This window comes from Bombus vosnesenskii, unplaced genomic scaffold (genome assembly GCF_011952255.1).
Source record: "Bombus vosnesenskii isolate JDL3184/JDL3185 unplaced genomic scaffold, Bvos_JDL3184-5_v1.1 scf7180000013265, whole genome shotgun sequence".
Taxonomy (NCBI): Eukaryota; Metazoa; Arthropoda; class Insecta; order Hymenoptera; family Apidae; genus Bombus; species Bombus vosnesenskii.
The window spans coordinates 6,071,169-6,095,722 of NW_022882925.1; the positions used below are offsets into that span (position 1 = coordinate 6,071,169).

At 37.8% G+C, this 24,554-nt stretch overlaps 1 protein-coding gene across 4 annotated transcripts in view; it reads left to right on the top strand.

Annotated features, from left to right (window-relative positions):
- The window catches only part of LOC117243438 (inactive rhomboid protein 1), a 299,403-nt gene extending 276,794 nt beyond the window's left edge, over positions 1-22,609 (top strand). The window contains exons 8-17 of one of the 4 annotated variants that reach the window (XM_033510939.1): positions 4,128-4,438; positions 4,904-4,990; positions 5,217-5,396; positions 10,298-10,481; positions 10,759-10,995; positions 11,117-11,143; positions 11,530-11,720; positions 11,930-12,226; positions 12,328-12,481; positions 14,273-22,609. In XM_033510939.1, the coding sequence (XP_033366830.1) occupies positions 4,128-4,438; positions 4,904-4,990; positions 5,217-5,396; positions 10,298-10,481; positions 10,759-10,995; positions 11,117-11,143; positions 11,530-11,720; positions 11,930-12,226; positions 12,328-12,481; positions 14,273-14,704 (2,100 nt within the window). In that variant the 3' untranslated portion in view covers positions 14,705-22,609. The remainder of the gene's footprint in view (positions 1-4,127; positions 4,439-4,903; positions 4,991-5,216; positions 5,397-10,297; positions 10,482-10,758; positions 10,996-11,116; positions 11,144-11,529; positions 11,721-11,929; positions 12,227-12,327; positions 12,482-14,272) is intronic. The other 3 variants (XM_033510940.1, XM_033510941.1, XM_033510942.1) reach the window with 3 other exon arrangements.
- The last annotated feature ends 1,945 nt before the right edge of the window (positions 22,610-24,554 follow it).

The following is a 24,554-nucleotide window of genomic DNA, read 5'->3' on the forward strand; positions in this document are numbered from 1 at the left end:
TCGCTTTAGAGTAAAAAGTTAATAAAACAAAACCAAATAAAGAAGAGAGCAGAAATGAAATACACACCGATCGGATATTTATTTCAGCCAACGAAACGGACTAATAAACGAAAGCTCTGGCTTTTTTCGCGAGGGGTGCGTGTCCTTTGGATATACGGCATCTGCTTAATTGCGAGCAAGAACCGACCGGTAGGGCAATTAACGGTCCGGGGACAGCCGCGATCACGACAATATAAAATCCCATCAGATGGGCTCGATACGGTGCGATAAACATGGAGAATGTTAATTCCGGCATGTCGGGCACGAAATTAAATTCCATTCGATTTTACAGCCTTTTCCATTCGATCAGATTCCACCGTTCTCCCATGTTTGTCGATGTTACGTAAATTCTGGCTTCTTTCGTTCGTCACTCCGTCCCTTGTATTTTTCCTTCCCGTCCATCCACCCACTCACTCGTATTAGCTTGTTCACGTTGCAGTGTTTGTTTGTCGTTTAAGTTTGTTGATTACTCTGCCGATGTGTTCGGTCTTCTCCTCGTCCCAACTGGAATTTCACGACCAGGACGAATTCCTGATTACGAAGTTGAACTCCAGTTGTCTGTTAATGTTAAATTCCAATTCACTCGTGAACGACGCTTTTGCGTTTCCTTTTTTGTTTTTTTTTTTTTTTAATCATCCGTTTTATTCAAAGAGCAGCAGGGAGATCTGGAAGTGGAACTGCAGGAGATTAAAAAGTTGCAGGTTTCGTGGAAATCTAGTTAGTAATTAATGGCTTTGTTGGTAAATTACTTATTTTAATAGCTTTTTTCTACTGTGTGTTTAAAATCCCATAAACGTTTTAAGGTAATTAGTGACCACGATAAGAGTCTTTGGCGAGATAGAACGTATCTATAATAGGTTGTGTAAACGACTATCTGTCAGAAAATCATTTGCCGAAGTCTTCTTTCTGTGGCATTGATTAGTTGAGCAGATTAAAGTTAAATCATGCCTTTTAATATTGCATTTAGATAATATTACATTCGGGTGATTAAGATATGTTCGATAGAGCATAGTATGCCGCAAGTGTCGCAGACATTGTCTTTCACCTTGTACTAGTTTTTATGTCTTTATATATTTTTAATATAACGTAGTATCATATAATATAGTATTTGCATATTTTTAATATAATGCCAGCATATTAGTATTATTATACACAACCACTCTACAACATTAATACTAACTCCGAACCTTTCTCTATTCTGTGATATTAAATATACAGGGTGGTTGGTAACTGGTGGTACAAGCGGAAAGCGATTCTACGCTAAAAAAGAAGTCGAAAATATAGAATAAAAATTTTTCGTTTGAAGCTTTGTTTTCGAGAAAATCGACTTTGAATTTTCACTCGGTACGCGTGCGGCACGTTATAACGAAACATTTAAAAAAAAATTAAAAAAAAATTTTTATTCTATATTTTCGACTTCTTTTTTCGCGTAGAATCACCCCCTTTCCGCTTGTACCACCAGTTACCAACCACCCTGTATATCAATTACAATTTCGTAACTGCTGAGAAATAAATTAAATATTAACCGATTTCGTCTGACACTATTGAATTTCCTCATATTTTCTATTTGGGCTGTTGGTCGCTAAGTGTTCAATGAGAATAAAAACTTAGTTGTTAATGAGCCATGGGAAACAATGGTCGCTGTATAACTAATTATCAAAGTTTGCTCTAGGTTCCTCTAAATGTGGGACAAAAACTGCACGTACATGAAAAGTAGATGATAACCTGGTATCCTGTATTTCATCTGCGAGTGTAACTATGCAGGTAATCGAGCGTCAACTAGGAAAATAGAATTGGAAAAAGGGAAAATAAACGGATGGTGTGAAAGAAACAAAGGACTATCAATTATACCGAGTGTGTTTCATGCTGTGGGGAATTTCATTTTTGAGGTCGTGGCAGGCTGGATTTTAATTGGAATAACGCCGCTCGCTCGGCAGTAATTCATATTAATTCCTGGACCTTAATAACCAGAGGTCCGTTGGTCGGCCTGCCGAACTGATGATATTGGATTACACCATTGATTCGTCATTAATATCGATCACCCCTGTTCCGCACGCGACACGCTTAATGAGTATTCACTAGAAGCGTCCGTTGTTCCACGATCACGTAATTAAACACAGATCTACATAATGCTATAGAAATGCTCGGAAATGCTTGTTTTACTAGGAGAACGCGGGATAGAAAAACGGCTAACCATTTGCACAGTATACCCGATGTTCTTTTCCAAATATCATTTGTTTTGGCGGTTCGTTAAATCCTCGAATCTCTAAATTATGAGAAAATGCGCTTTTTAGACAGGTGTGAGATTGATTCAATCTGAAGCTTGGAATTATTGTTAATTGCGATTTTGACTCCGGAAATGTTGTACGATCTGACTTGATGATTTACGCTGTATTTTATAAATGCTATAACCGATGCTTTAAAAAGTCCAAAATGTTGGCAAAATATGGAATATTATAAACCAGCGACGACTAGAGCGTAACTCGGATGAGACAAATTAAGGTACAAGGAATAAGACGAAGTTTTATAACGCAGTAAATAATACAAGCTTTTATTCGTGTATTTTAGGAACTTCTAAAAAGCCACCCTCGTAAATCTATAAAATCTCTATGAAAAGCTATAAGAATTGGTTATCTTGGCCACTCTGGTAATTCTACTGTTAAATTAATAACTGAATGAATATAAAGTTACCAAATTCATTTTGTACGTTGTTACCTGACCAAACATTCGACAGGAAATTTCGCGAAACCAAACACTCCGACTTCCGTCGTTTCATAAAAATATCCATTATCAGAAAAATCAACGTGGAGTGGTCCAGAAGGTGTAACTAGAGAGAGTAGAAGCACGTGCAGATAGCTAAAGTGTTAGCCGAAAGTAGCGGGAGGGGGTTGAAACCGCCACGGTCGATCGAGCCGAACGCGTGAAAGAAACGACACACCGTCACGACAGATCGTTAACTTTGATAAAACATCGCGAAATGTTCCGTGAGAAGCAATTAAAATCCTAGATGCTAGGAGTGAAGAGATACAATGGCAGCGAGAAGAAAGAAATGGAAAATGCGCGAACCAAAGAGATTTCACGAGGAAACGTAACCAACGTGTGGTAGCTATTAGGCATTGCGGTTCGTCGGATTAACGTACGAGGTGCGACGTGTTTTCTGATATGAATAATTGCACGATTAATTACATAAAATAATTCCCTGGATCGTTATCGGTCGCCGTAAAATAGCATTAAACCGACCCCAATCAATTGGAACGGTATTGTAGCATTGTTAACGGACGCGCCACAACCTCCAGTTTAATATTAATGAATGACGTTACGCTCCTCGAAATTAGCAGACCGCCTCTATCCCCGTAACGGTATCATAGATACACAGAATAGGTTTCTAACGGATGGCTGGGAAAACTCGGTGTTCGTATCTCGTGGTCTGCTCACTGCGAAATCGTGAGTTTCTACCTGGTTACAGAACACTAAGTAAAGGCGATAGTGTAATGTGTGGTGAAACGTTATCTACGATAGTCTATCGATGGTAATTACATATTTGCGTATTACTACATCGGTTTTCGAAGGATTGGTATTTCGAAGATGGATAATTTAATGTATGTAAACTCATTCATAAGAATTAGAACACCTGATGGGATCGTATTAAAGGCGATAATTGACCCAAATTAGCAGGCAAACGATTAATTGGTTAGAGTATTGTGTTTATGCGAGATAACGTTTCTATGTTAAACAGGCAGGAAAGATTTATGAAAGGCATTTTCATGTCCACACAATTAGGACAATTAGGTGTTGTCTTTCATACTTAAACCTTGTTAAACAAATTTGCAAGTTCGTGAAAAATTTGAATTTTGGTTTATTGCGGAGACGGAAATTCCATGCTAAATAGATTTTTCATATATTTCCTCTCCTTCATACAGATAGTAAATATTAAAAGCTCCAATGCTAAACGATGCAACATCATTTCCCATTTTAAATTCCCAATTATAAGAATTGAATTTTAGATATAAAAATATCGTTTGAGATATACTTAAGGGAGGCGGGAAGTTAAACAGAAATATCATCGAGAGATCGACGTTTTGTTGTAGTCGTTGAGAAGACAACGGCGAGAAGGATCGCAAGTCAGACCCGAGTCACGAAGCTTCCCACCGAGCGTAATTGACTACATGTCGAGGTCAGAGGCGGCGACGTCCCCGGAAAGCGGCCAGGATGAAGAGGAGTCCTTCTTCGACAGGCCACCGCCACCCCCGCCGCCGCCTCCGCCACCGCCTTCGCAACAATCGCAGTCTCAAATCGAACAGGGGCTCGGTGGTTTGGTGAAAGACGACGAAGACAGTGCAAAAGTCGCCGATATACTTGAATCTGCGGGCGACAGAGAAACATCCGAGGAATTGGTTAGGTGAGCATACCTTTTAGAATACTTTTAACGTTACAACTACGAAAGCTATAAGTTGCTTCTTCTGATATTTCTCTCAAGTATGCTTTCTATACGCGACCACAATATGGATCAGATCAGATTAAAGTTAAGTCACTTAATTTTGGGAAAGTTAGACTTTTTACTGTTCTAATACATGGTATTTGTGAATGGGAATTAATAATAAGGGTCAAGTTACTTAATTTTACTTTTACTGTTTTACTGTTTTAAATACATAGTGATTACAAGTAGGAATTGTTGATAAAAATTAAATTACTTCATTTTGAGAAATTTAGGCTCTTAAGGTATTTTAAACACACGATGATTGCCAGTGGGAATTGATAATGAAAATGAAATTATTCAATTTTAAAAGATTTAAACTATTTTACGGTTTTAAATAAATAGTGAATACAAATGGAAATTGATAAAAATTTTATGACGATTTCGTAGGTTTGCCTCGCAGAAGGATGACAGGACGTCGGTGGATGGACAGGTCAGAAGAGCTCGCCACATTTCGAGGGACCATTACATTTCAAGGTAAGAAAAATCTTCGTTTTACGGTACATTAGAAAAACTGAAAGATTTTTGACATTCTCATACATACTTCGACGTGTATCGTGACGAATGAAATTTATATAAAATTTATAACAAAAAGAAAGATCGATCGGGAAGTTCGTGTTTGATCCTCGACTTTGGATAAGGGATAAAAATATCCAACGTCGAGTGTAAACTGTCATGATCTACAACAAGAAAGAGATTACAGAAAAACGAGTTGGGGCAGGTCGAGGTTGGGTTTGAGTTCGATGATACCGCCGGACGAGGGAGTGACGCTTAGAAGGGATTTGACCGGTGCTACGAGAATTTCACCGAGTACCATCGACCGAATATTCGACAACAGTAACAGACGACAGTATGGCATGGGTATCGTTGGAAGATTTTTAGGGTAAGTTTCCAAATATCCGTTGTCCTATAAATTTAACACCTTGGAAACAAATATACCTGTATTTGGTAAAACACACGAGTTTTGTTTGTATTATTAAATAATTATTTTAATTCCCGTACGAAAATACAACAGGATGATATGAAAATTAATCAAATGTAACGAAACTCCTCTTCGCATTTGCAAACGTAGCATGAAATTACTTGAAGCAAAATAAATTTACAAGCTTTTTATTAAACGATTGTTTCGTTATCCGTGCAAAAATGCCGATGGCTGAAAACTGATAAAACACTGCTTTTATAAGATCAGTGATTAATAAATAAAAGTTCTATTTTTACAATTCCTTATTGTTCGGAACAAAATTACCATCTCCATTTATCCTTTAAAATATAGGAGGGACTCAATCTGAATTCTGTTTAGGAGAATAGAAAAATACAAAACTTGTTTTTAATGCAAAGATAGATTGGAATGTGGACACAATAACTAGACGACCTAAATTTTCAGAGATTAAACAACACTGCTCTCTAGTGTTTATAAGCCACTATTTATAGAAAAATATTCATCCTTGTTGCGTATTATCGACTAAAGAGCAACCGGTCAGGTCAAACCGATCGGTCGATATCGCGTACCTCGAATGACTTAACGTTCAAGGTGGAGGAGATGAAATAATTCGAGTGTTAGATTTAGACGGCACTTTATTTGTATTAGTTGTAGCACTTAACCGAACTAAGTTGGGACTTTGTCGTCCTGGGTCTGTAGTCTTCGTCGCTTGTAGTTTAACTAAGTTGGGACTCTGTCATTCTGGGTGTGTAGTCTTCGTTGCTTGTAGTTGAACTAAGTTGGGACTCTGTCGTCCTATGTCTGTACTGTCCGATGGTTGAAGCTGAACTCCGTTTCCCAGTGCCCTTCCGGCTGGTCCTTACCTAGGTTTTACCCGGCCTCGAGTCATTACGTTTGCTGCCCTGGGAGGACCGGTAATTCAGAATTTCCTAATGAGGGAAATGGGCCTGTCCGTGCCACAAACGGACGGCCAACTAAAATTCAAATAAAATAAAATAAAATAAAATTCAAATAAAACACCGGAATAAGACTAGAAAAAATCCAAAATTTAGATGAAATACACAGAATGCGTGCATTAGATAACGCATTTTGTTTCAAATTGATATTTCATTCCATTCCTAAGATATGAGACTTCACAAAGTGCAACCATTTAGACTTTAACGTATATAGGTGCGAAGGTTATGTATGAATGGGGCTAGTGTCGCCGTGACCTACACTTTTTACTGGAAATGCGTAGTAATAGTAAGAAGACGATGAGTCAGCGTCTGTCACTGACCACCGCAAGTGTTGCGAGCTTGCAGCAGGTTAACGCGTACGCGCGAAGAAGAGTTCCGAGTGTGCGAGTGAGGCGATTGAGTAAAAAAATTACGATCGTTTTGTACGACGATATCTTAGCAAGGACACGTCCGATCCTAATGACACAAGAAGTACTTTCAAAGGGAAGATTCGCCCTCTTTAACGACTTCAAATTGATTAAATAGATATCATTAATTTCGTAATAATAATAAAATAAACTTGTGATAATTTTAATACAAGGAGGAAATTTGATTAATGCGAAGGTATTGATTATAATAATTAATTAAATGTATGTGTAATTTGTTAGATCCGTGATTTTATTAAAACAACGCAGTACTGTTAATAATTTATAATTAATAAATAATTATAACTTTGCTGGACAAGCTTTGTCGATTTTTAAATTAAAATTTACACAAAGAAACATGTCTGTTGGAAATATTTTGTAGCTTGTAAATAATACGTCGTATAATTACTCGGCAAATGTTTCGTTGAACATTAAACCTGCGTAAACTTATGAAAATATTTCATCATACAGATTACGTACCGATATTTCCTCGTTAAATTTGATAATTTGGCGTGTGGTAGTGTTTTATTGTATTTATTCGCAATATGGACGGCGTATTAACATCATTCAGCTAAAAATAGAGTTAGCAAAAAATACAATGAATAGTAAACCACGCGTTTCGTATTAGTTTGCTGTTTTGTGTCTATACGTTTATCAGATATCGGCCTGCCGTTGTATGTTGATGCGGTTGTTATTCCACATCGACGAAGAGATTGATTTCGAAACGGTCAATAAATGAATTTCCATACGAATAACTTCATTGGCCGATATTTTCGACAAACCTGATAAAAATTCACGTCCGATGACAATTTATTACGACTGTAACGTCGAATGCGGAAACAAAAGGAATTGAATGAGATGCAGAAAGCAAACTAAAATTAAACAGAATATAAATTAGGAAAATTTAATTGCTATATATATGTCGGGCAGACGTTGTGGATAGGATTGTGGGTGTTTGATGAATCTTCATTGAAATTAGCCATCGTTGCGATATAACAAAAGGTACGGTTTATTAACACAAGTATGGATACCACAGATTTGACAACCAATCACGGCGATTAGGCGCTCGCGACACTAGTGACAATGGCCTTAGGTTCGATAACGAATCCGCGATCAACGGGATGATAGATGTACGTGCTCACAAATTCTAAGTCTGACTCTTTGTTAATAAAATGCGTAATATTCGCTGATCGTACGGCGTTACTCTTTTCGTCGATGAGATCGCAAGAGAGAATGAGTTTCCGTCCTCCGGTGTTCTTTCATCTCCGACACGGCCATCCTGACTATCACACGTCCTCGTGTGTAACCAAATGACTTAAACTACCAGCTGGAGACTCCACCACGCAGGAGTAGACTCGACGTTCGTTAGGGGCCGGGTTTTCTGTTCTGTCGTAGCGGACAATCGGGTGCGATGTGGCCCTCCGCATGACACTTGAAGCAAACCACCTGGGACGATGTGGCTGGTCGGCTTCCTTCCTGGCGTTGTGTACTCTTCCACTGTTCGCTACGCATCCTACTGCGGCACTCCTTTATTTTATGTCCGTCGTTACCGCAGTAAAGGCACCTCGGCTGGTGGGCCGATAGGTTGCGTCGTTTGACTTCAGGTTCCGCCGATGGATTATTTGACGAAGGTATTGGCCTCTTCCTCGCGTGAGAGAGAACTCGCATTTCCTTAAGGAATTGATCCCGGGTCCGAATATCTTCCGTGAGTGCTATACTTTCGACACGCTGGTCATGCAAAATCAGTTGTAGAAGGACGGCGGCGTTGATTATTTCGATGCTGGTCAGATTTTCCCATTTCGCCGATAGAAGGGAGTGAAGACGATTACCAAACGCCCCCGTGGTTTCGTCCTTCAGTGGTGGTTCGTTGAGCATCCTAATTAGCGCTGAGGTTGCCGTCTCCGTGCCACCATAACGCAGGAGAAAATGTTCCGTAAATTTTGTCCAAGTAAGACCACCGACAGGTGTTTTCCCATAAACAATATTATCTACTAGCCGCGTTGGTAGGAGGCTTTCTCCTCCTATCTTCATTTATTAACATGACCTATAACCAATTGGCATCGTGGATCGTTATCCTCACTTTTCCTAACGGAAGGTGCGAACAGCGAATCCGCGTTGTTAATTAAAAACGGCATACCCACACCGAGCTTTCCTCCGTAATGAGACGAGAACACCTAGGGAGAAATAGACAAAACCATCGAACAGTGAACATCTCTTCGATCTGTGTAAACCTGTGCTGTGCTAGAAAATAAAGACAATAGTTGTGTTACGACTCAGCTATTTTTATTTCATCAACCAACCCTTAAGTTTACGTGACATTATCACCGCTATTACGTGTAGCCTCTTGTAATACCCACATTTGTACCGGTAAAACATCGGCTATATCTGCGATGGTAAATTTGAGTAAAGGTTTATCGAACGCCCCCCAAAATTCAAACCTGACTCCGACATGTATATATAAGAATATTTTTTAAAATATAAAATACAGGAAAAAAAACTTTGTTCTGCGTGTTATTTTTAATTAACTTTTCAAATATTGCACAATTTGCGTTTCAAAATTTCCTGCGTTTTCGAACTGTGAAAAACACATTTACCAAATGGAGTAACCAGTAGGGGAAGATTAAAAATTCTACATATATTGTCTATACTCAAAATTTTGTCATATATTGTCTATGTTCAAAATTGTCAAAATTTTCAATTTTAGAAGATATATCTGCCGACTGAAATAATCCAGAGATTTTTTAGTTATTTCCGATAAACATCAAAATTACGACTTTTCGGTTCTTAAAAATGTTTCAGAGGAATAAAAGAAACGAAGGAGAGGAAAGACAGCAGAAACTGGAAATGCAGAATGGAAATTTGTCTTTCCTACGTTTATTTTATTCCGTAAGTTAGCATTGCCCCGCAGATGAGATGATAACCCAGCTTTATTGAAACAACTTTCTCAGCGGCTCTCCTTCATTCCGCTTTAACGATCGCGCGAAGGTTTTATCATGTAGGTACGACCCAGTTTAAGATATACGCGGAACACAAATAACAAACGCGCATAAGCGGCAAACGTCAGAAATGAGAGGGAAAAAAGCGTGACGCAAAGCGTCTTGCCAGGACGGCGTGATATTTAAAAAATGCCAAGGGGGATATAGTTATCGATCATACGATACAACCTTTGCGGCTACGAAACCTCTTTCTTTCTCCATTTTCCATGAGGTGTTCATTATTTATTGATAGCAGCACACATGCAAATATATGCAAATGTAGAAGCGGTTTTACAATATAATACGAATGAAACTATATACTGAATGAAAACTATTTGATAACGTATAACATACGCAGTGAGCATGTTAAAAGGAAATAATAATAATTTAAGTATATAAATTCTTACTGATAATGTTAAGCTTTGAAATTATTTGCATTTAGAGTGGAAAGTGAGAAGAATAGAAGAGTATAAAAGAAAGATATGAAAAATATTGTTTTATGCTTGCAGGAGATCTTTTCGAAAGAGCGTGTCTCAGAAACCAGACGTCAGAAGGCAACTGGACGACTTCGAAGACCATCGTCCGTATTTTACGTATTGGATTACCACCGTTCAAGTTCTTATTTTGATAATCTCGTTAGCGTGTTACGGTTTTGGACCTGTGGGCATGGATCTTAGTCACAGATCGGGCTTGGTGAGTCCAAGACTTCCAATTATCAATTTTCTTACGAACTTCAATCTTTTCCAATCCTTAGTCATCCATTAGATCTACTTTTCTTATAATATTCTCAACAAAATCACATTGTATAGTTCATAGAAAAGATAATCAGAAAATTCAAACTCCTCCCAGTTACTATAAATTACTCTAAAAAATCCTATCCTATGCTATTGTAATTACTGAGAAAATTCCTACAGTCACAGAAAGTAAAGCAATTCGGCGTAGAAAGAATATCGTGAAAATTGTGCGGTAGGTTCTGGTGACCAGTCTGTCGTTGCAACAAGTGGACTACCAGGAACCAGCGAATTTCTGGTTTGGTCCGAGGGCCGCGGATTTGATTCATCTGGGCGCGAAGTTTGCACCGTGTATGCGTCGCGATATTAAAATTTTGAAGGAGATCGACGTCTGGCGGGAAAGAGAACGGGACACCGCATGCTGCATCAGAAACGACGACTCTGGCTGCGTGCAATCCAGCAAAGCGGATTGCTCTGTGAGTTGTTATTTCGTTTCCAGCTGGAAAATATTAAATATAAAGGAAATTAGATATTCCTTTGCAGAATATCCCCTCGTATCATGTTTATAATATAATTTCCTCTTTTACGAACCAACTGGTCCGGGGATTGAGATCGACTGCCACGGTAAATTTCTGTGGAATTTCTATCTTGTTGTCGATTATTTATATAGATACTTATTTTATATGTTATATTAGATATTTATGTTTATATGAATTACGAACACATCGGTAGTTCTTGCTTCTAGAAATTTATATTGGAATTAGTTTTGCATGCGTGTATATAGAAGAATCCTTAATTACTTATATTTGAACAATTTTTTATACTGTATTTTATACGTTGCCTACATTTCTTGTAAAACTGTTAATTTCCAGAACCTGATATTCCAATTAATTTTGCACGCTATAGGAATCCTGAAGTACTTTTAATTTTAATTATTTGCATCATTTATCGATTGTATCTTTTGAAGGTAGATTGATTAAAGTGTTTAATGGTGCTTTCAAAAACTATAGAACACGATATCCACATGGAAAAAATGGGGACCTGGGGACAGTGGACCGGGAGGACGCATAAGCGGATCGGTTTGCGGGTTGGATCCAAAGTTCTGCGACGCTCCAGCTAGTATAGCACCTTACGAATGGCCTGATGACATCACCAAGTGGCCTATCTGTCGAAAAACTAATCCGTTTAATCAACGGTTTAGGTAAATTCGTCATCTAAAAATCCAATCTCTTCTATATTTGTTATGTAGCATTTATCCACGTATCTAGCAATGACGAAAACTTTAAAATTCTATCATGTTACCAAAAATCTTCAAGCACCAAAGGTGATAAAACTTCAAAGATATTTTCCTGAATTTTCCAATATTTTTCTTGAATAATATCGAGGAACCCGTTTTGTCTTGCTCAACAGTAGAAACGGGAGTCAACGGAGCAATGGAAATTTCCCAGTAAGCCGATACAAGGACAAGATGGCAGAGCATATGGTTTGTGAGGTGATCGGTCATCCCTGTTGCATCGGTATCCACGGGATGTGTCGTATCACCACTAAGGAATATTGTGATTTCGTACATGGCTACTTCCACGAGGAGGCGTCGCTCTGTTCCCAGGTCGAGTGTTTGCACGATGTCTGCGGTATGATACCATTTCTTCATCCCGAGTGGCCAGATCAGTTCTATAGACTCTTCACCACCATGTTTCTTCACGCTGGGTACGTTTCTGAACAGAATTTATTTCGAAATAATTACGCAGAATATTTTTTCAGTAGAGAATTATATTAAATTATCATGTGGTATTATGTTTGACTTATAGAGTTCTTCATCTGTCGATCACGCTAATGGTTCAGTATTTCTTGATGCGGGACTTGGAGAAGTTAACTGGCTCGCTGCGTATCGCTTTGATTTATTTTATCGGCGCATTAGCTGGAAACTTGGCCAGTGCGATATTCGTTCCTTACAGAGCAGAGGTACGCATATTTTAATTTCTCAAAGAAATGTCGAGACGAAACAAACGTACCCTGGATTACGATCATATAGCCCAGAAAAATAGGTGAGATTACTGTCACGCGAGTGTATATGTTCTTTAAGGGGTTTCGAAATATTCAAAGAGCACATAAAGATGAGAGCAATAAATAAGACTAATTGGATGCTCCCTTACAAATTCTTTAATGCAGACATTGTAGATATTGTTGGAACAAAGATAATATTTAACACCACAACATATCTAATTGTCCTTAAAATATAGAAAGACTACACGTTGAAGAGGAATACCACAAAAATTAAATTATTTCTTAACCCACACACACAAACGTTTTAATACAACTCAAATTTTTATTAAAGAGGAAATTAAAACTTATGCTTTTATTTAGAAAATCAAGAGACCAAGACACAACGCCACTCAATTGCGTTTCAACGCAACACAACTTAACCATATCTTCACGAATAAGAACAGAAAGAACTTTCTTCTTTCTGCAGAAATTGCCAGGCAAGCGAGAGGCTAATTATCGAGCTGCGATGGTTTTATTAGATGCCACGTAGCAGTTTTAATTGAATAACCTCACGGGACGTTTAACAGGCGCATTTCATTGTGTATCGTCGATTTAATCGACGCTTTGGCCCCGTTCGGGCGAAGTAATTGCTCAGAGACCAGGTTTGCACCGTGACTCATACCCATGAAAAGGGTTAACAGCATTACGATCGTTTCCTTTACGGTGTTTCTCACCCTCGGCCGTCTTATCGCTCGACAGTTTACCCCCTTAACACGTCGGTGAACTTGGAGTTATACGTCAATTCTATTCCCTCTAGTCTCTCTATTCCGACTGTTTTCCTCTATCAGAGAGCGTACACTCGTGAATTAAGGCAGCCACCAGTTCTCAGAGAAGACGGGAGAATAAAGGGGCGGACAGAAAGCACCGTTCCTCGAGAACTAATACCGTCCAATTTGTTCTAATTAGTTTGGTTAAACGTACCTTCCGCCCTGGGAAACTTTGTCTCTATCTCTCTATTTCTCTCTCCCTCTCTTTCTCTCTCTCTCTCTTTCGCCCTTTCTCTTTACGCGGCATAGTGTTAATTATTGTTTCAGCCTGACTGCTTGGAGAAAGCTGGTCGAGTACGTTAACGCGATTTCTCCTGCGTGGGTTATCGATAATTCGTATCGTTCAGCGATAGTTTGTTGTAAGAGGTTTCTGTGTAATAGAAATGGTGTAGAGTGGAAGGATATTATTTTCTGTAAATGGAAATTTATGTACGATTCTTTTCGACTGATATTGCGTACTTTGAATTGATACGAATGGAATTGCGGAAACACGGCGATACGATTGGAAATGAGTCCTACAATGGAACGTTTCATACGAGTATTCCAAATTAATAAGCGTTTAAAAGAATTGACCATAATAAAGGAAGATTTCATACCAATATCTGCAATTAGTAAACATGCTGAATAGTCGACTTTTTGAAAGAGAAACACAAAATTAACATCGAAATAGAAATCCATTGTCACAAGCAAAATAACGACCAACTTCCCATATAACTAATGTGAATACTTCGAAATATCAACGATGGCCTAGCAAATTAATTAGGAGAGAAATCCAAAAATTAGCATGTAAATAAAGGTACAAATCATCCCATAACCAACGCGAGTATTTCAAAAAATTAACGATCGCCTAGGGAACTAAATTAAAATAGAAATTAGCATTGAAGTAAATCAAGTATTTCGCTTCAAACGCGATTTAAAACCATTCAACTCTCATTGTTTACAGGTGGGGCCAGCAGGGGCGCACTTCGCCCTTCTCGCCACGTTGATCGTCGAGGTGCTGCACTGTTGGCCGATGCTAAAGCATCCTCGCCGAGTCCTGTCGAAGCTGATCTTCGTTCTTCTAGGCCTGCTAATCCTCGGCATGCTTCCATGGGTGGACAACTACGCTCATCTGTTCGGTTTCATCTTCGGTTTCCTGGCGGCATACGCGCTGATGCCTTTCATCTCGTTCGGCCACTACGACCGTCGCCGCAAGATTTGGCTAATTTGGATCTGCCTGATCCTCATCGTCGTCCTGTTTACCCTTCTTCTAGCCCTGTTCTATAACGTGCCAGTGTACGAGTGCGAGGTGTGCAAGCTGTTCAACTGCATCCCGTTCACACGTGACTTTTGCGCCTCGCAGAACATCAACTTTAAACGGGAAGAACCCGTATGACACACGGGGCCGTGTTTCGAAGTCGAGTTCGAACCATCATTCCACGTAATCCGGAATCAAACGACGATGCCCTTCGCTCGTTTGATCATGCTGGCTCTAGTGTGGAGTTCAAACCGGTGCAGAAACGATCATCACGATTGAAGAAGTACGCGAGACCACGAGATCAGCACGAGACTTGGATGACTTGATGTGTGTTACTGTATCAAGGAATCCAGAGATACTCATCCCAGACGAACGACACTGCCTTAAAGTAAAATAACTCCACCTGGGATCCCCGAGGTCTCTTTTAGAAAATGGACCCTGTACGCTCCTTGGTGGGATGTAAATATTAGAGAAGAGAGAAAAAAAAATAAAACAACGCGCCTTTAACGTAACGCGACCATCGTTCTCGACGATCGTGCTTCGAGGGTGGATGCATTGATCCCAAGCGAAGATGAAAGTGAAACGTTCGTGATAGAACGAGATAGAATATTTGTGGACGATTTGCAAGAGTGTTTTACGACGAAACGACGACGAGATCGTTGGAGAGCGGGAAAGTCTTCTCACCCTCTCTTCGAACGTTTAACAAAGAAAGAAAGGAAATGAACACGTGTACATAGAACGAAGACTCTTGTTACATATACATATACATACAAGTGTAAGAGCGACCTTAATAAATTTAATTTTAGAGAAAGAAAAAGAGGGGTAGAGATGAAGGGGGCAAGGGAACGTTGAAAGTGTAGCAGCCCGTACCTCTGACGTTGGAACTATATCTGTGATGGGCGAACACGATTGTCTTTGAGAATATTTTTCATAATACGTCAAGCGGTGCAACATCTTGGAAGGAGATCTTATGCTGGTTACGAACGTGAATCGAATGAACTTAACTCTCTGAAAGGTCAGGCTGGTGAAGGTGGTACAATTAATAACGAAAACGGATTGGAGCGACGTTCGAGAAGAAAGTGTTAACGATAAGTATATATCCGGTGAAGATTTCAATCTTCAAAAAAAGAAAAGGGGGAGAAAAGAGTAAAAACGAATCAATTTTTTATAAATGGCGTGCGAGAGCGGGAGAAAGTGAGCAAGGGAGCGCTTATCAGTGAACACTTAATCAATTTCCACCTTGTACATAATTATAGATGCGAGAAGAGTCGGCTGGAGATAGAAACGAGGTAGGGGTTGAGGAATGAAGGAGAGAAGGATGGACGAGATATGCAGAAGAGCGATTAAATTGCGCTAAGGTAAAACAAGCAGAGAGAAAGAAAGAGAGATAGCGGGAGAAAAAGAGAGAATAAAGATGAAACAAAGCAGCACTGTGACATTCGCGAATGTGTATTTTATTATAACGGGTATGTAAATGTAAGAAACGAAGAAAGATTGTCTGAGAGAAGTGGAAGAATGAATCTGTTCTTGTCTGCGTCTTGTCGCGTGTAAACGATGATTGAGTATGTACACACGAGGAAAAAATAGCAATAGCGAACGTGATGTGCCACAACGTGGAGATCGTCGCAAAAATAAATGTGAAAGTGATTCGAGGTAGAGAAGATAAAAAGAGGAGTAAGAGGAAAAGAAACGCGTTTCTTCTATAATGTCGTGTCGCGCGTTCAACCATTCGTGATCTCTCATTCATTCTAACGTAGCATGCTCGACGAGGAAGTCGATTAGGTTTCGTCGACGCAGCTACGTCGATCGGTTTTCACGGGAATCATAGAAACATGCCGTAGAAGGAAAGTGTGCTTTCTGCTTCGTATTTGCACATGTGTTCAGAGGAAGTTGAATTTGACAATTTCAAATGTCGAGGTTTTGAAACACAGCTATATCTCCTATTATTTCTTCGTCTTCAGAACTTAATCTGAAATTATCGTTTGTACATTATAAAATTGATAGAAATTACTTCATTTGATGATAAATGTGATATTACTTTTTTTCATAATACATATCAAAAAGTCTCATTGATTCATTTTTTTATATACACTCAGTGAATATACAATCAGTCAATTAGTTTTGGATTAAGAATAATCGTCACGAAACCTTGAAGCACTTATTTCTATTTATTAAAGAAAGTAGAGTACAATATCGTTTAAATATTTTAACGAAACAGAGGAGTGAATCAGAAGCATCGTTTCCTTCTCTCAACAACAATTCCTTCGTACAATTTTTAAGAACGTAACAAGTTATACCATGTTGATTATGGATTCTTAGCGTTCCTTTTTTCGAATTTCGCAAAGGCATGGTTTTCTATCCTCGTATGTGTTGAGCATGCCACGAGAAAACCAGTGATCCGTACACGATAGCTGTAATCGTCGGAATGAGTAAATATATTCGTAATCGCTCGTGAATAAGTGTAATGTTAATTGGAGTAACGCGAACATTATCCCAAGATATAAAACGCACTTTTTTAAAGGAAAAAGAATGAGAAAAACGAAAAAAAAAAAGAAGAAAAAAAGAAACGAACGCGACTCTACGATGATATATTAAACAGCATGTAACGATTTAATTATTCTTCATATAACCGACAAACGATTTTTATACATTTCCCTGCGTATAATGTATCGCTAGCGCTTGAAGAGTCTCAAAATTTATAGCGAAAATAAACATTTTCTTTAATTTTTTATCGGCAATGCTTAGGGAGAGATGAAGGGGAATCAACGTTAGTTTAAAGACACTTTACCTTCTGGCTTGGATATACTCGGATAAAAGGTATAAACGTAAAGGAACCCTTAAGCAAGAAGAATGTTTGAAAGTACAATAAAAGCCGCAGTATCGGTGATTCATTTTTACTTTAATTTACTCAATTTCTTTGAATATAATAAAGTCAGAGTGCAACCTCCTCTGTGAATTATGGCAAATGCGACAATTACGATAATCGAAAACCATGCTCGATGAAGAGGAAAGGGAAGTTTATTCGTCGTGATATCTCAACCAAATCTCGACGTATTATCAATTGAAAATTTCGCGTATACCTTCATGCTTCCTTGTCGACTGTTTTTTACCGTTTGCCCGACCAGGCTACGCACAAGTTTCCGCCACACAAAGCCACATTAACGACCGGTCGGCACGAATTCACCTGTTTCTATGTGAAGGAATCAACATTATAAAACGATTAAGCGAGAGTTAATGAAAGGCCAGCCCGCTTGTTCTCGCGGCGGTGGTAAGAACACTGGTTTTTCTCTTTCGTAAAAATTATCGTTATCTTGAAACGAGCTCCTGAAGCTCGATTACGTTCGGCAAGAAATATCCGAAAGTCGATCAACCGAACTTGTCCCTAACGCGTGTAATACGTTCAGTTTTATTTCTTTTCGGAATATCTGAGTTTGAGTGGCCGTAGCGAGTGGCCACACGTGAGGTAATTAGTTGGAGGAATTTTTTCAGTTTGTAGAAATTTCTTTTTACCAGGAATTCTTTTTTAATTCACTTTCAAAGAGAATACCTTTCTGCAGAAAATTCTTTGTTCTCAGAGGAGTACCTTTTTTAAGAGAAATTCTCTTTTCAAGCGATCGTCTTTTTAGGATGAATTCCGTTTTAAAGGAATACCCTTGGTATAGGGAATCCTTTTTAAAGAAATTTTTACGAAGAATCTGTGAAATACGAAAAATATCGAGGTACATGAAATTGAAAGAATGCAACAAAATTTGAATGGAATCCGCTTAAATCGTAATATACAAGTATAAATTATTTCTTGCCAAAGTTTTACGAGAGGGAAATTTTTAACTGCCTGCAAATATAATAAAAAATAATACAAATTTCTACGAGTAACGATGGGGATAGAGACAATTTATTCGACCACGCACACGATATTTGTAATTTGCATCGATCACGCGTGAATCGCATCCAACGAGGCAGTTGTCCGCATACGCATCAATGACACGTACACGCATGTTACCACGTGCAAGAAGCTCTAATCATTTTCTACTCCGCCGTTAATTTCCCATAGACAAACGCAAAATGAAACTTTGCTAACCAAACCGTGCACTGAATTGATTTTTCTCCTCGTACCGAGGGAAGGTTGGAAAATCGTGTCCAGGCTTTCGTGCAGATTCATTTCATCCGCGTAACGAACATACGCCGGTAAATGTAAAATAAAATCATTAGAACGGGACGAATCATTAAAACGAATTAGATTGAAATATCTCATTTCCAATGGACGCAGGCAATTAAACGATTCAAATTACGCAACAGCGAGTCCTGGCTCGGAATTTTAACCTCCCCGATTCGTACACTAAACACGCATTAACAAATTACACTGAGTCGAAACGATACATTGACGTTGTGTTGTGTGAGAGGAAAGAAAAATGATACGTCGTTCTATGGTGGAAAATATTACTGTATTCCTTGGTTTTCGTGCGGTGACATTTATATCGCATGGCATGTCTTCTCTCTTTGGAAGAAGCACAATATCAATTTTTTTAATCAATAGGAAATCACAGCGAAGATTTCAATGCACGTTTCCAATATTCCATTCCTCCAAGGAAGATGATACGATTTTCTAAAGCCGAGGACTCAAATTTTTAACTCATCAGTTTCTAGATTCTAAGCTCAAGTAAAAAGCTGTAATAATTATAAACGTCGTATAAATCATACGTAATTACGGAAATAATCAAAGCAAAGAACGATGCATTTCAACTTTATTTAAACTTCCACTAAAGAAAGAGAGACCGCTTGAAGCTCAGCACGTTCGTCGTTATATTTTAAGAAATTAAATTCGGATGGAATACAGCGATAATTTCATCAGTGTATCGTTTTATTTTCCCATGTGCAACGCGAAACAAGTTAAAGCCGATCTGCATCGCGCGAGGCCATTGTCACGAACGAAACAGCCATTAATCGGATCGCAACGAATCGTAATTGTTACTCGACGAGAGCAAGAGAATTTGATTGACGATTTCGTGAGAGAATTATAAACAGCAAGGATGCAAAAAGCGTGATAATTCGGATGTTTGATGACGCATTCGAGAAACTTTGTGATAAACGATCGAGCAAAAGGCGAGAAAAAGACGAAAGGGATAGAAAGGTGGGGACGATGATGAATGAAATGATGGAGGGGGTCCAGGACCTTTGAACACTCAGAAATACATACACGGAAAATACATACACATAGACACTACCGATACATACACACGCACTGAACTTTTTCGGATTATATAAATATATAAATATATAAATATGAGTATATGAATATAACACGTATACATAAAGAAGAAAAAAAAGTACGAATTAAGGACCGAGGTGGACCGAGGTGGCGATTGTCGACGAGTAACATATTGTTATTATTGTAAATGTGTCATATACAGGTAATAGCATGTCATACAAAAGAGAGAATGTGTGAGTGGGTGAATGAGAGTGAGGGAGGGAAAGAAGTACATGAAGCAGTGAAATTGAGACGGGGGGAAAGAAAATCGAGTGAAAGAAATCTGAGAAATACCTTCGATATTTCCATATCGATCACGGCGAGGTGGAATATCGTCTTTCGCCTGTGGGGACGATCGGAGTCGACTGTGTTACGTTTCCCTATCTTACGGAGAGAAATAAAACGTTACGAGAGCGATGGATGAAGCAAAGAACGGTGGCATAAAAATAATGAAGTAATCTTTTCAATCATCGTGCAATTTATTAAATGACTTTTAATTGCTTATAAAAAATGAAGCTGTATATAACAGTAAGGAAAAATACGATACCTGCATTTCGCTAGAATTGCGATGATTTAAAAAATAATAGTTCCACTGTCTCTGACAATTCTTCTATCCTCAAGCGATGAAACGGTACTTTCTCAGACTACGAGATGTTCAGCTTCTTTTCAAAATTTCACTAAATACAAGTTCTTTGCCAGAGCGATTCGATTAATAAAAATCAAGACTCTCGTAGCCCGAACCTATCTGTCTCCGTAGGCGTGGCATCGTCTCAAAAAGTGCTTGACAACGTTTAATTCGACGAAGAACCATCCGACGTAGAGATTGTATTCGTTTGAGCTACTTCGACTAATATGTCCCTCGATGAAAAACAAAAAAAAAAAATATAAATAATAATAACATTAATAAAAAGAAAGATGGACAAAAAGATACGCGAGTTTCCCGATCTACTTGTCGACGTGTGAAAACGATTTATATACACGGAGGTCCTCTCGACGATTCGCTCTCGATCCGCCATGAAGAGAATTAATTTATGCATACAAACCAAATAAAGTAAAATAAATGAAAAAAAAAACGGGGAGAAAAAGGGGGAGAGAAAGAGAGTAAGAGAGTAACGTGGTAAGGCACGCACCAAAGAGAAATAAAAGAGAAAAAAAAGAGTAATAATGTCTTGTAAATAAAACGTATGCGTCGAAAATGGACCAAGGACCTAAATAGTGCAGCTCGTGTAAAATTGATATCCCGATCTCGCTAATCACGTAGACGAGCTCGGCTGGTAGGATCGTTAAGTAAAGCTACAATTTATCCTAACGTTGTTTAAAAAGCGATGTGGAAAGCATCGCGACATTACGGTCTGGAATTTCCTGTGCATCGATCCTGTCGCGGATATTTCGTGTTTCTTACTCCTTGGAAAGGACAGATAATTTCGTGCAAACTTGATCTTCGTTCGGTTAACAAGGCAAAAGATTTGAGTTTCGATAAATTGCAAACTTCATTGTGTGTATGTGCGTGGTGTGTACTGTGTGCGCGCGTGTGTCGTTTAGAATTTTGATATATAATTATAAGCAGTATCATTGTAAATTGTACATTGTAAATTCCATCGTCTTTTAAAGTTCTAATTCGATTATTATAGATTTGTTATCTTGTGGATTTATATTGCTGTCTAGGAATTTTCAGCTTTTTTAACTTTCTTATTCTCGGCATAAAAGGTCTGTGTATCGTTAAAAATATCGCAAGGAGAGTTAGGAGGATGCAAAGGTTTGTTAAAAGGTTTTTACGATACTTCAGATATTCAAATGAAATTCTCACAATAGCTAGCTCGTTGCCTCAATATTAGAAATATATATTTCCAAACGATAGATGCATTTCGATACGAAAGCTTCGATATGTTGTTGTATCTTTCGTCAAAGTGGCAATAGTAGAAATATGTAATGGAATAATTGAAGTCCTCCCTGATTTGTCGATCGATGAAATTACAAAATTATAAAACTTTATGAATATTTCAGAACGAATCCGAAGAAAAACGATATCCTACAATGAAAATTAGATTTAATTAATTTCTCAAACGGAAGATAATGTTTTAAATGTTCAACCGTTCTCGTGACGAATACGAAGATATTTTACAGCAAAGAGGGAGGACACTTTTCACGAAGAAAAAGAATATTAGATATTTTATCCAAATGGAAAATCGTTTGTTCGCGATTGGATCGTTGCACGCTAGATCCTGGATCGTGACTGAAAACTCGATACCGGAGACAGAGCGAATCCGTGCGAGAGCAAATTTATTCTAATGACAGTCCTCGTTCCCCTTTTATATATATACATAAATATAAATATATATATACATAATATACTTTAAGAAGATTCCACCACAGCCGCGCGGTATTATTTTTCTGTATCCCTGTATCTATAACAAGTGATATAAGCGTTAAAGACAAAAGAAACAAAAGAAAAAAAAAAGAAGATAATGAAACCACGATGGACTAAGGATTACGAGTAATAACGACTGTACTAATTAAACGATTAATTACTTATGAATTACTTCGCCAGGTATTTTTTCGGTTTCATCTAGTAATCGGTAAGGTTTTCGATTACGATTATTATTACTGATCATAAACGATGCATTGTAATTGTCGCTGTTATATACAATACATACATACGTGCGTATATAGACGTATACAATATGTGCACGCGTGCGCACACGCGCGCGTCATTTACACGCCTGTGCACATATGTATATGTGTATAAGTCCTTGAACAACACATTAATTTAATAACAATAAAGAAAAACGTGAAACTCATCTCCTGGATGCGTTTTATGTCTACCTCTTACGTTCTTAACGTTTGAAATACCCATTTGCTATTATGAAGACACGCGTTTGTTTTTTTTTTTTTTTTTTTTTAATACTTTTTAATTTACCGTCTTGATGTTCGAAAAGACGCAATAATTGTATATACTTCAATTTATTTTTTATTACCGAGGAGTAAGTGAAAGCGGGACTGTGAAGTACTCATTGGAGGTAAGGAAATATGAGGTTAAGAAAGAAAGAGAGCCATGGAGTGAATTGGCGGGACAAGTGGGTTCGTACATCAGAACTTCGCATAGTAAGAGTTTACACAGAGTCTCCTTAGTATTTACGATTTCTCGTTCATATAATAGTAGTTCGCGTTCCAATAAATGAATTCAATCACCAGAAGTCTATTTAATCGAGTATTAACTAAAATTTCATTTAAATAAACGGTACACTTTCAAACGGGCTAATTACGGACGACGCGGTGTTATAAATTGTAGAGGGCGTAATAAAATCGTTGAATAGTCGGTATTGCAGAACATGTAACGCGATGTCCCGTAAGATCCCGTAAGATAATAAGGTTTCTGTCGCTTTCACAATAATTGAGTTGAATGTAATTTCTATATTCACCGTAACAAATAACAAGTGGCATATGAAACACTGTTTTTTCCGAAATCGGTATTTTAAAACGTAAGACACAAACTATAGCAAGATTGACGATCGGTACAGTAGATAGGCATAAGCTGAGTACATTTTATCAATGATTTATTACCATTTATTGTTCTAAAAGTACTTAAACATACGGATACATGAAAGTATCACTACTGCTAATTTCGTTCCTTAATTTTATTTCTATTTTATGTGCATTAATACAATGGAAATTTCGGAAATAAAATTTAAGACGATATAAGCATGGTAAACGTTATTTAAGTCTATAATCTTTTATGATAATTTACATTTTCAAGTTCAGATCTAAATTTTCATAGTCAACACAGATATTTTCTAGCTGCATTTATAATTAAAGTACTTACTACGTACGTATACATGGACTAATACCAAGATTTTCGCGTAAAATACAAATGTACGTAATCGCAATATCGTTTCATTTAATCCATCATCGTATTTCTCTCCCCTTGGTTATAATAAATCTTCGTTTATGCTCTTCCTCAATATCGTTTCATCTACATCACAACGAGGTGCAATTGCACCTAGTATATTGAATATATTAATGGAGCAATGCAGAGTATTATATTACAGGAAGATAAGAAAAGAAAAATTAAGATATAGTGTCTTTTTATGCTTTGGAAAACGAGAGACACGATCTTCATTCTACTAAAATGCTTCCGCATAATATATCATTTGACGTCAGCCTTGTATCTGGATATTTTTATTGAAACCTTTTAGTCTTCATTAAAATATATGAACATGATGTTGAAGTCGAAAGATTTTATGCTCTGTCCTTCAAGTTGATTCAGAGATTATTATCAAATACATTTATTTCCTGTTCGTGCTTTTACTAAATTAGAAAACAAGCGTGAGCACAAACGAGAGATACTTTTTCATGCGTAGGTTAATTCAACCACCTTGTTCTTCTTTTGCAAATGGAGCATGCTTGTTGACACGGTTTTAATTACGAGAATCATGTATTAAAGATGAGCGAATGAAAATGCCCAACCAATTTCTCGCCAAGAAAACAACTGAAACGCAGAAGCTAACAAAACGTTCTTCAAGTTAAAATATTTCGTACAAAACAAATATTAAATATTATTTTGAATAGTTAAAAAGATATAATATAATTACAAATCACATCTTACAAATAAAGACAGAAGCGTATGAACAGACGAGAAATATTAAAGAAGATGTAGCTAAGGATGATAATACTTTTGAACCAACTAACTGTGTAATGATTGTGAATAAAATTAAAATATACATAAACGGCACTAGCATTGGCTGA